We start from the raw sequence: 12,201 nt of genomic DNA, 5'->3' as shown, positions 1-12,201 counted from the left end.
AAACTGTCGAAGCAAATGATTATCCTAGTCCTTCAGCGATTTATTGTTTGACCCCTGAAGAAACCTCATGGGTGCCATAATGAGGCCAAATGGGTTGATATGCGAGTCGAATAAATTGCCTACAAGACCGGGTAACTAAAATAGGCCTATGAGAGGTCATAAGACCTAGAAGAGGTATGAGACATAATCAACCGTCATTTGTTATATTCAATCGCTTTGATCTCTTCCGATGTTTTTATGAGAAAATAGGTCGGCTAGTGCCATTGAATTACGACACTTAACATACCGTCGCGTTGACACAAGGTTTGGTGACATAGGGGCTTCCTCGAAACCAGCGCCACTAATCATCTACGAGATGATACTTGATCCGACTCGCTTTCCTTTGTTATGAATTAATACAATTTGTTCAGATCCAATTTCCATAAATGGTAAACCAATGGTTTCCTGATTAAATAAGCGTAAGCGGTACCCTTTTAAGAAAAACGAAGTTCAAATTTCATGCGCCCATTATTTAACGTCTCTAATATTGTATAGTAGGTTATATTACTATACTTATATTGTATAGATGTCCCACACAGAACAGTAAGATGTCCTACTATGAAGTTGATTTCAAAAACCTTTTTCTACCTACCTTATTTTTATTTATTTATTAAAAAGGTTCATCACCAGTTGTTACATAATATGTATCATTCTTGTAAAACAGTAACAATAGGATTTACACATTATTATGCATAACTATTATAGATGAACACTACATTCACAGAAATTAATAATAAATAAGGCGATGCCGATATCTATACAATTAAACAAAAAGAAACATAAGAGTGAAGATCCGTTACTGTCATCTCTAAAACTTCTTTCGTGGGTCCTTGTTGGCGAAAGCAAATATCTATGATCATTTTATTGATCAATCCTTCGTAAATTTGCACCAACCGTATAAAATATTTCAAAAGAAAAGTTACTATTTCAAGTAAAATGTAACGGTTGTATCGTTAATTTTAAATATCTTTATTCATGCTATTAAGTATTTAAGCATATTGAAAAATAAACTATTGCTGAAGGATTCATTAAAAACTTCAACATTTTAAATAGTCCAATGGTTATACCGTTGATTTAAAATATTTTTACTCATTTTTAAGTAAAATATCATTAGAATAGATGTAAAAATAACTCACTGTACCGATGCGACGGGATACACTTTTCACACTTGCTTTATGCAATACTTAATCCTTAATAGCACCAAGGTTGTAGTCTGGTACACAACCTTCTGGCGGCGGAAGCTAGACGCCAATGAACAAGATTTAGCGCCTGCACATTATCGTGCGCCCCGCCACCTGGTGGGAGGTGTGCCGAGTGCGAGAGGGATAGCATACGTACAACGAGAAAGAGAGGGAAAATAGGCGGAAAAAGCTAGGTGCCTTCTCAATATGTAAGCTTCAAATTACGGTCAAGTGTTTAATAATAAAATTACTTTAAGTCAATTTGATTAATGTTGTCAATCTTCGTGGCGTATCGTCCCTGTAGAAAAATATGGACCCTTATGGACCATTTTTAGACTGATCGTGCGGGTTGAGGTACCTAAAGTAGCCTACTCACGATTCAATTTCAGTAACAATCTGCTGACACAATCTGCAGTGAGCTGACAGATTGTGTCGTGAATAGTATAGTTGAGGGCACGTTGGGGGCGTAACCCAACATGTTGTGTATTGGATCGGCGCGGAAGCAACCCGACAAATTGTCTCAGCAGATTGTGTGCGTGTTGAATCGTGAGTATTGTGATTGCTCCAATCTCGGCTCAATCGCGCTGCGCAGTAATCGCAAAATGGCGGTTTTGAGATAAACGCGGGAAAGACATTTTTACATATTTGAGGAAGATGTTTATATTTTATAGCCGTTTATACTTTATAGCCCTTGAAATCTATCAATAAAATTGGAAAAAATACAAGCTTTACAAAGATAATTATCTTATATTTCATAAATTAGTATATCCATTAATAATGCGTATTATTGCGTTGAGGTTTAGCATCAGGCCAGGCATCAACGTGACGTGCACACGTTGTGGCAAGCAATCGCGGAATGAAATTGTATCAGCAGATTGAGGGTTGGATGAATCGTGAGTAGAGAACGCTCAATCGCGACTTCAACAAATTGTGTCAGCAGATTGTGGGTTGTGTTGAACCGTGAGTAGGGCCTTTTAAAGGCCCTACTCACGGTTTAATTTTGGTGTTTAATTTTGGCGGGAGGCGGAGAGTGTCCGTTCTGTAGCGTTTAGCTACTATTATGTTGTATTCTGTGGCGTGACAGCCGTAGTGATTATATATCCTCTTTGGTGACAGCTATACATATGTCAATTGTCAATGGCTGCCAAATTTGTAGCTGAATATTTTTAAGTAATACTAGTTTATAAATAAACAATAAATGGAAAATTTTATGAATGTTGAAAAGATTGGTGAAGGCACATATGGAGTGGTTTACAAGGCAGAGGATAGAAAATCAGGAAAGGAAATTGCACTCAAAAAAATAAAACTTGAAAAGTATGTTTTGGCGCGAAATGTGACAGATAACCTATTTTATTATTGTTATTAAATTCCTTCAATTTGTATTTTATAAAAATGAGAATATGTGTATCCATAAGATTGTGTAGTTTTTTCCGACGAAACATTGGTATTTTATCATAATCCTTATTATGAACTCGATGAAATAGTTTCAGGCATACTTATGATAGTAACTAATTGTCTGCATAGTTTTAAAATACCGTTGTAGACGTGTAATGTATTTATTCTTTCAGTGAACCGGAAGGGGTTCCCTCTACCGCTCTGCGCGAAATATCAGTTCTTCGAGACCTAAGGCACCCGTCAGTAGTGCAGCTCTTGGATGTTATCCTTGCAGATGCTAAACTATTTCTTGTTTTCGAATTCATGCATATGGACCTCAAAAAGTTAATGGACCTGACAAAAGGACCCCTTAGACTGGATCTTGTGAAGGTATTCTTGAAATTAAATTTTAATATTAATTTCAAATATATTATAAGAACAAGAAACTACTTACTTAACTGATTATATAAAATTTGTTACATTTTCAATGTAAAATATTTATAATATGTGAAACAATAATAGATAGACTAATACAGGGTGTTTTCATTAAGGGTGTACAAGCGATTATTGCGTAAATATTACAGATATCAAAATACTTTAAACTGATATTGAAAGAACTTTACATAATGAGTAAAATGGCAATAATAACTTTTTTTATATAAAATGAGAAATATCCCAATTTTTTGACATTAAAAACTAATAGTTGAGATCATTTAGTTTGAGATCTTAATATCCCATATATTTAATATAGAAGGTTTAATTTTTTTTTCAACAAGTCAATGATCCCTGACTACTGTAGACTATTATAGTAACATGGGTTACATAATATATTATATGGGGAGACCACTAGGAGTTTTTATACAAAATGAGTGCAGGATTGGAGCAAACATTTTTCACAAAAACTATGTTTTATTAATTAACATTAAATTAATAATAAAATAAACACTACAAAGCATTTGATGCACACATGAACATACACCAACATAAAAAAACAAATGTTTATGTGTATGGTATACCTCTAATTGAATACATAATTGATTCAATGCAAAAAATCCTATAACAGAAAAATAAAGAAAGAGGAAAGAAAAAAAACATTTATTTAATGGCACATAACCTCACAGGGACATTATGCAAACAATTTATACAATACTTACGGAGAACATCTGTGACGTAAAAAAAAAACCGTTGCAGTACCGATTTTCAGTGAGCCCTGAGAGCAATAATTGAAGAAATAAAAAAGATAGGAAAAAATTTAAAATAAGACAGCTAATTAAAGTTCACAAAGTACATTGTCTCCAATTTTAAAATTAAAAGTAAGGTACTACTACTTTTTACAGGTAAACCACCTGTAAAAAGTAGAAGATTAAAATCATGAGTATAAAGGCGTAGAGGAATATTCTAGGCACAGATATGGATACGGAAAACCCCCCGCCTAAATTCTCAAAAAAGGAGATCAACAATACTATAAAGTGCTCTAACCCAAAAAAATCACCTGGTTACGATCTCATCACCAATCGTTTATTAAAAGAGCTGCCTGAATCGGGAATGATCTACCTAACGTCTCTTTTCAATGCCATAACGAGGCTACGATTCTTCCCTGATCAATGGAAGGTTGGGATGATTATTATGTTGCTTAAGCCAAGCAAAAAACCTGAAGAGGCGAAGTCATATAGGCCCATAAGCCTACTACCGATCGTTTCTAAAATATATGAGTCACTTCTACTGACACGCCTGCTACCCATACTCGCGGAAAAGAAATTAATACCAGATCACCAGTTCGGGTTCCGCAGCAAACATGCCACTGTTGATCAGGTACATAGGCTCACAAAAAAAATTATGGAGTTCTTGGAAACAAAAACATACTGCTCTGGTGCTTTCTTGGACATATCCCAGGCAATGGCACGATGGCCTACTCTATAAAGCTAAATCCTCACTACCAAATTACCTGTATGAACTTATAAAATCATTCTTGGAAAGAAGACACTTCATTGTCCGGGAAGGAGAAGCGTTGTCCGAGCTGTGTCCTATAAAGGCGGGAGTCCCTCAGGGCAGCGTGTTGGGACCTGTACTATACCTGCTCTTTACTGCCGATATACCGACACACACAACAGTCATCACAGGTACATTTTCCGACGATACCGCTATCCTAGCAACGCATAGTGACCCAGTAATAGCCTCAGAGATACTTCAAAAGGCACGTAATGAAATCTCCCAATGGCTCAAGAAATGGCGTATGAAGGCAAATGAAACAAAATCTGTAAACGTCACATTCACTTTGAGAAGAGGCTTATGTCACGCAGTAAAATTAAACGACATTGAAATTCCTCAAGCTGACCATGTGAAATACCTCGGAATTCACCTTGACAAGAGATTAACCTGGCAAAAATACATCTTCACTAAAAGAAAACAACTTGGGCTACAGGCTAGAAAACTGCACTGGCTCATCGGTGGAAAGTCCCAACTGTCCCTTGAGAACAAAATATTAGTATATAAGGCTATCCAAAAACCCATATGGACATACGGGATCCAACTTTGGGAAACCGCGGCTAATTCCAATATTGAGATATTACAAAGATTTCAAAACAAGATGCTAAGAATAATGACTATAAAATAAATAAATAAATAAAATAAATAAATAAATAAAAATAAAAATAAATAAATAAAGAAATAAATAAATGACAACCTCTCCGTGGTACATACCTAACGAGCTCCTCCACCATGACCTAAAAATCCCTACTGCGAAACAAGAGATCCAACGATACACAAAGTCATATAAAGACCGCTTAGCGCACCACCCTAATATTCTCGCCCAGACCCTTAAGGGTGAAGATCATCAAGCACGACGACTGAAACGAAAAATACCTCAAGATTTAGTCCGCACACAGTGACCACACTGTTATAATGAGGATGTGACACAGGTCACATACCGTGCATGCCATATGTCCAACATGCCGCTTATTGTCCCAAGCATGATGGAGACAGATCGCAGCAAAAAAAGATAAAAAAAAGGAATATTCAGGTTATAATGTTGATGTGATTTTTTTCCTTTTTATAATAAATTTAAATTTGTACATGTTAAAGCCCCTCGCTCTTATTATTGTCCACCAGAGCTATCTGCGGCAGCTGCTCGAGGGCATCGCTTACTGCCACTCAAAGCGCGTATTGCACCGCGACCTGAAGCCGCAAAACCTACTGGTCGATGCGGAGGGCCGCATCAAGCTGGCCGACTTCGGGCTGGCGCGCGCCTTCGGCATCCCCGTGCGCGCCTACACGCACGAGGTCGTCACGCTGTGGTACCGCGCGCCGGAGATCCTGCTCGGTGCTAAGTTTTACTCCACCGCTGTCGATATTTGGAGTCTCGCTTGTATTTATGCTGAAATGGTGAGCACTATATACATGTACATACATAAAATACTTTAAAAATTTAATAGAAAATAACTTAAATTTTATTATCAAACTAGCTGTGCTTCGCGGTATCACCCGCATTGCTCCGCTCCTGTTGGTCTTAGCGAGATGATATGTAGCCTATAGCCTTCCTCGATAAATGGGCTATCTAACACTGAAAGAATTTTTCAAATCGGACCAGTAGTTCCTGAGATTAGCACATTCAAACAAACTCTTCAGCTTTATAATATTAGTATATTTATTTATTTTTATTTATTTATTTGATTTATTTCAGATAATTGCATCCATATAATTGTTAGTATCTTTTTACCTTAAAAACTATGTTAGTATCAAATTACACAAATAATTATTAACACTACTATTTTAAATCATAATGCGCTTGAGACATGGATTTTAATCCAGTGTCTCAAGACATTGCTTTCCCATTTGTCTACGAAGACAGCTAGGATGCTGCTGGACGATTGCCGGACACGGTGCATCATGGATGCCGCTCTTTTTCGCATGATTGCGTGGAATCCGTCAGTGCGCGCCTCCGAAAACATTCCTGACGCACTGCAGTATCTCGGCAACCCCAGCAACATCCTAAACATATTATTATACTGAACCCGGAGGGTATTGATCGCCCTCTGAGTGTAGCTAACCCATAGGCTGCACGTGAAAAAGGACTGGCAGAACGCTTTAAACAAACTCACCTTTACTTCGCGAGAGCAGCGTGCAAACCTACGGGCCAGCATGTTACCCTTGACGGCCAGCGCCCTCCTCTCCCTCTCAATATCGGCGTCATCCACGAGTTCGTCCGTGACCCAGTGGCCCAGATACTTATATTGAGAGACCCTCTGTAATGGTGTATTGTCGAGAAACACCGGCGGGACTGAGAACTTTAAAACTAAATAGATAATAGTATAGATAATAGTAGAATCTGCTACTGCAGATTTGTCTTTAGAGACTTCTTTATTTTATTACTTACATATTAAATCGAGAGAATCTATATTTAATTGAGATTAAATTGAGAAATATGAAATTTTGCTGTTGGAGCGAAATTAATCAGCTTCACATTGACAACTCGTACAGGCCAGCGGCAGGACTCTCTTCCCCGGGGACAGTGAGATCGACCAGCTGTTCCGCGTGTTCCGCGCGCTGGGCACGCCCGGCGATGAGGTGTGGCCGGGCGCGCGGCTGCTGCCCGACTTCCGCGCCGCATTCCCGCGCTGGCCGCGGCGCGAGGCGCGCCAGCTGCTGCCCGCCGCCGCGCGCGCCGAGCCGCTGGCCGGCGAGCTGTTCGAGGCCATGCTGTGCTACGAGCCCAGCGAGCGGCTGGCGGCGCGCGCGGCGCTGCAGCACCCGTACCTGGCGGACGCGCGCCGCACGCCGCCCGACCTGCCCGCGCTGGCCGCCCGCGCGCCGCGCCCGCCGCCCGAGCCGCACTCGCCGCTCGCCCCGCTCGCCCCGCCCGCCGAATCGATCTCTGCCCTGTTTTAATATTAGACAAATTGTAATTAATTGTAGATATTTATTATTTTCTGATTATATCCTGGATATTAAAGTCGATGTTACTTGGTTCGTCTTAGTTTTATTCTGTATTTAAGTCACTCGCCGAAAACTTATAAAATGCAAAATATCTTTATGCATTATCCAAAACAAGCTGTGGCCACAGTTTATTATCCACTTGTCGAAATTTGTATTGTGACTAATGAAAACGACAACCAGCGCATTGAGGTCCTACCTATGCGATCATTTTCAGTCTTTATAAATAAAATAAAACAAAAATTCTTTATTGACAAAAAATTTTACACTTTGAAATATTGAAGTCTCTAGACTCCCAAACTAGGTAAAAACCTGTATGTCAGGAATCAGCACCCTCTTCCAAAGAGTATTCAAGAAATGCCAATAAGAAGAAAAAAAAAATGTATAACAATCAAACAAATAAAAGTAGAAATTGTTTTTTCGGCACGCATGTGTGTGTTTTGGTGTTTAGGCCTTGTATGTGTGTTGTGTGTGTGTGCGTGTGTAATAGTGGGTACTATATAGGTACTCAAGTTATAAGATTTTCCGTTTCTTCGTAATCTAGAGCCAGTTATTAATTTTTACTTCTACATCACGCAGAGTACATAGATAAAGCCTTGAGCCTGAAATAAACAAAAACCCGCAACCCCCATTTTCAAAGAAATACCCGCATAGTTCCCGTTCCCGTGGGATTTATCTTTGTTTACTGAAGACTTAGATCATTAAGTATGATCTAAGACTGAAGAACAAACGATGATAAATGTTTATAAACTAATAATGGAACAAACCAACCAAACAGTATATATTTTTAAAAATAATTAGTAACTATATGCAACTTTACAGAACTTATACGTCGAATCACGAAGGGTAGGGATAAGAAAAAGATGGCGCATAACGGAAAAATGTCACGCGTGACGAAAAAATGTTACACTAAATTTTTTTACAACCCCGATAAAGAAGTTTCACTTCAAAAAAAAATTGCGGGGGCCAAGCTTGGTGGTAATAAATAGTTACTAGGTTAAAAGTGAGCGCTAGCTGTTCCTATCATAGACCAGAGTTGTCAATGTCATGTCTTTCTATATGTATGTGTCAGCTGTCATTGTCAAATGTCAACTGTCAGGGTTGTCTGAATTTATCGTAGGAATTTATTTACAAGCTGATTTTGAAGATTGCATCAAATTATCAAATAAACTTAACTTTATTAATTTAACCTAAATCAATTGCAAAGTGTAATTTCTGAAATAAGCCAATAATTTGTTTTTTATATTTCATACAACTTCGTTATGTCTATTGAAATAGAATCAGCAGAGTATGTGAACAATAATTATACTCCATTATTAATTTATTAAACATATTATTTATATAATTATTAATTTTCCAGCGTTATACGTCTTATTCAACAATATCTTAAGGAATCTAATTTGACGAAAACACTACAAACACTTCAGGTTTGATCATTTTGTGCTAAGATTGCATACCTATAAATTGTAATATTATAGTTTCCAAATTGTATTTTATATGCTTCAACCTTTTAGGAAGAAACCGGTGTATCATTGAACACTGTGGATAGTGTGGATGGTTTCTGTGCAGATATTAACAACGGTCACTGGGATACAGTACTGAAGGCTACAGCATCATTGAAATTGCCGGACAAGAAGTTGATGGATCTGTATGAACAAGTGGTTCTAGAGCTCATAGAGCTGCGCGAGCTGGGTGCCGCGCGAACTCTGCTGCGTCAGACACAACCCTGTCTGCTCATGAAGCAGCAGGAGACAGATAGATACATGCACCTTGGTTGGTTCAGCTCATTATTTAGTTACTACTGTGGTTTGACACTTACATGAAATATATTATGATAAACATACATAAACCAGTTCCGTCCATACCATCTGGATGGTTGGCCCTCCACCACTGTAAGCTTCACTAATAACTCCTTAAGTTGCACCATGTGATCACTAGATTTGTGTTTAGATGAAGGAATATGATCATATCTCTGATTTCACTACATTAATAAAAAAACACAGCCCTCCAAAGCCTCTGTCTATCTGTTCACAATAAACTCAAAAACTTCTGCATCAATTTGATTCTGTTGTCACCAATGGAGAATATGGTTCTCGAGGTAGGGTTTAATTATATAGGGAATTTCTTTAAGGCTAGATTGCAAGAAGCTGAAGTGTCTTACCATTTGTTTCACCTAAAATAGTCACATCCACAGGCTGTATTTTGTGGGAAAATATATACATATTTTGTAATCTTGTAAAACAGTATGAAAATAAAAAAGAGTGTGTGTGCTCAGCACACGTGTCAGAAGTGAAACTTCTTTGGCAAGATTCGAAGGTACCAAAATCGTCGCCTCGACGGTATTACCATGTCGCGTAAAATCTTGAAATTACACTATCAACGCGTCTTAAGAAGTTTAACTACAAAAGCATATTTAGTATTTACTATTTACGTACGTTTTTAACTTTTATAAGTGTAAATTAAAAAGCTTCACGGTATGTTGCTGTAATGATGAAGTTTTAATTTCATCAAAATCACTCGAAACATAATGCACGCCAGCTACACGCGAGTCAGTCGCGTGGCGCGTCACTAACGCGTCGGCGGTCGGTTGCCCGCAGAGAACATGCTGTCGCGGTCGTACTTCGACCCGCGCGAGGCGTACGGCGGCGCGCGCGGCGGCGGCGGCGGCAAGGAGTGGCGCCGCGCCGCGCTGGCGGCCGCGCTGGCGGGCGAGGTGTCCGTCGTGCCGTCCTCGCGCCTGCTGGCGCTGCTCGGCCAGGCGCTCAAGTGGCAGCAGCACCAGGGCCTGCTACCGCCGGGTACCCCGCTCACTGTGTTACTTTTTTACTTTGTCGCATATTACTTATCTGATAACTTATATGTGAAATGTGGCCATCCAGTGATGAGTTATAAAAAATTAAATTGTAATATAGACAATAATTTATCCTATCACACTACCACGTCTGAACATGTACTGTTTGTATGTGATTCTATATGAATATGTACTTCATGATATAAATATGTATAATATTTTAATAGGTACGACGATTGATTTGTTCAGAGGCAAAGCGGCCATCAGAGATGAAGAAGATGACAAATGCCCGACGCATGTATCCAAAATAATTAAGTTCGGTCAAAAATCACATGTTGAATGTGCAAGGTTAGTATACCAATTAAATTAAATTATAAAATTTATGCTAACTTCAGAGTTACTCAAATTTTGTTCAGATTTACTTTGAATTCTGGCTTTCTTTATTAAAGAATTATAGAGGGGGGATTATATTGGCAGGTTTGGTTCCCGCCTCGCGATCGATATAAATATATAAAAAAAAAAATTTGTACCTATTAGGTTCTCCCCCGACGGACAGTACCTCGTGACGGGTTCGGTGGACGGGCTCGTGGAGGTGTGGAATTTTACCACGGGCAAGATCCGCAAGGACCTGCGCTACCAGGCGCACGATGAGTACATGAGCATGGAGGAGGCCGTGCTCAGTCTGGCCTTCGCGCGTGACTCCGACACGCTCGCCGCCGGCTCCAACGACGGCAAGATCAAGGTGCGGCTCAGTCCCCCCCCACCCCCCACCCCCCACCCCCCACAACCCTCACCCGCCCCCCACTGACCGGCCGCGTGTTGCAGGTGTGGAAGGTGTCGACGGGGCAGGTGCAGCGCAAGCTGGAGCGCGCGCACGCCAAGGGCGTCACGTGCCTGCAGTTCACGCGCGACAGCTCGCAGCTGCTGTCGGCCTCGTTCGACCGCACCGTGCGCATCCACGGGCTCAAGTCGGGGAAGGTTCTGAAGGAGTTCCGCGGGCACGCGTCGTTCGTGAACGAGGCGACGTTCACGCCGGACGGGCACGCCGTGCTGAGCGCCTCGTCGGACGGCACCGTGAAGGTGTGGGCGGTGCGCTCGGCCGAGTGCACGGCGACGCTCAAGCCGCTCGGCTCGGGCGAGCCGCCCGTCAACTCGCTGCTGCTGATGCCCAAGAACCCGGAGCACTTCGTGGTGTGCAACCGCACCAACACCGTGGTGATCATGAACATGCAGGGGCAGATCGTGCGCTCGCTGTCGAGCGGGCGGCGCGAGGAGGAGGGCGGCGCGCTCGTGTGCGCGGCGCTGGGCGCGCGCGGCCGCCTCGTGTACTGCGTGGGCGAGGACCTCGTGCTGTACGCCTTCTGCGCCGCCAGCGGCAAGCTCGAGCGCACCATCAACGTGAGTAGCGCCCGCCGCCCGCCGCCCGGCCCCCGTCTCTCACACACACTCACCCCGTCACATCTCTGTCCGCAGGTCCACGAGAAGGCGGTGATCGGCATGACGCACCACCCTCACCAGAACCTGTTGGCCACGTACAGCGAGGACGGTCTGCTCAAGCTTTGGAAACCGTAGTCGGCTTCGTGAAATGTATTTTTAAGCTAGCTCCTATGAAAGTCATTATGAGATAAGATCAATAAAATATTGAAAATAATTATTATTTTGTTTTCCTTAATGGTTTAATGAGCACGTGGCCTGAGTTTTGAACTTTACGGAGTGTTCGGTATGGATTACGACTGAATTTTTAATCACTCGTAATTCGTTTTCGAAAAACCAATCGTATAAACAGTATCTACACACTGTCTAAATAATATAATTAAACCGTTGGTAACAAAATTAATCGAGGCTGTCTTAATTTAATTTCCAACAGATACTTCAAACACGACATTT

The 12,201-nt window shown here is 40.9% G+C and overlaps 2 protein-coding genes across 2 annotated transcripts; both read left to right on the top strand.

The window, feature by feature from the left end:
• Positions 1-2,352: 2,352 nt before the first annotated feature.
• On the top strand, positions 2,353-7,478 carry LOC123695166 (cyclin-dependent kinase 2-like). Its single transcript, XM_045640926.1, has 4 exons — positions 2,353-2,534; positions 2,789-2,984; positions 5,703-5,975; positions 7,071-7,478. The coding sequence occupies exons 1-4, from the start codon at positions 2,419-2,421 to the stop codon at positions 7,476-7,478; spliced, it is 993 nt and encodes a 330-aa protein (XP_045496882.1). The 5' UTR covers positions 2,353-2,418.
• A 1,122-nt stretch (positions 7,479-8,600) lies between these two features.
• LOC123695117 (WD40 repeat-containing protein SMU1) lies at positions 8,601-11,968 on the top strand. Its single transcript, XM_045640848.1, has 8 exons — positions 8,601-8,811; positions 8,884-8,950; positions 9,038-9,296; positions 10,121-10,321; positions 10,542-10,662; positions 10,852-11,056; positions 11,140-11,712; positions 11,788-11,968. Exons 1-8 carry the CDS (start codon positions 8,786-8,788, stop codon positions 11,884-11,886), a joined length of 1,551 nt encoding a protein of 516 aa, XP_045496804.1. The 5' UTR covers positions 8,601-8,785; the 3' UTR covers positions 11,887-11,968.
• The last annotated feature ends 233 nt before the right edge of the window (positions 11,969-12,201 follow it).

Source organism: Colias croceus, chromosome 10, assembly GCF_905220415.1.
Source record: "Colias croceus chromosome 10, ilColCroc2.1".
Classification (NCBI taxonomy): domain Eukaryota; kingdom Metazoa; phylum Arthropoda; class Insecta; order Lepidoptera; family Pieridae; genus Colias; species Colias croceus.
The sequence above is the reverse complement of the archived record's forward strand: the minus strand, read 5'-3'. Positions and strand labels throughout refer to the sequence as shown.

Excerpts from the sequence above, each read along its gene's own strand:
- LOC123695166 (XM_045640926.1), top strand. The coding sequence starts at position 2,419 with ATGGAAAATTTTATGAATGTTGAAAAGATTGGTGAAGGCACATATGGA. Across the intron at positions 2,535-2,788 it reads AAAAAAATAAAACTTGAAAA|TGAACCGGAAGGGGTTCCCT; the intron begins GTATGTTTTGGC and ends TTATTCTTTCAG. Across the intron at positions 5,976-7,070 it reads CTTGTATTTATGCTGAAATG|GCCAGCGGCAGGACTCTCTT; the intron begins GTGAGCACTATA and ends CAACTCGTACAG.
- LOC123695117 (XM_045640848.1), top strand. The coding sequence starts at position 8,786 with ATGTCTATTGAAATAGAATCAGCAGA. Across the intron at positions 10,663-10,851 it reads TCACATGTTGAATGTGCAAG|GTTCTCCCCCGACGGACAGT; the intron begins GTTAGTATACCA and ends TGTACCTATTAG. Across the intron at positions 11,713-11,787 it reads AGCTCGAGCGCACCATCAAC|GTCCACGAGAAGGCGGTGAT; the intron begins GTGAGTAGCGCC and ends CTCTGTCCGCAG.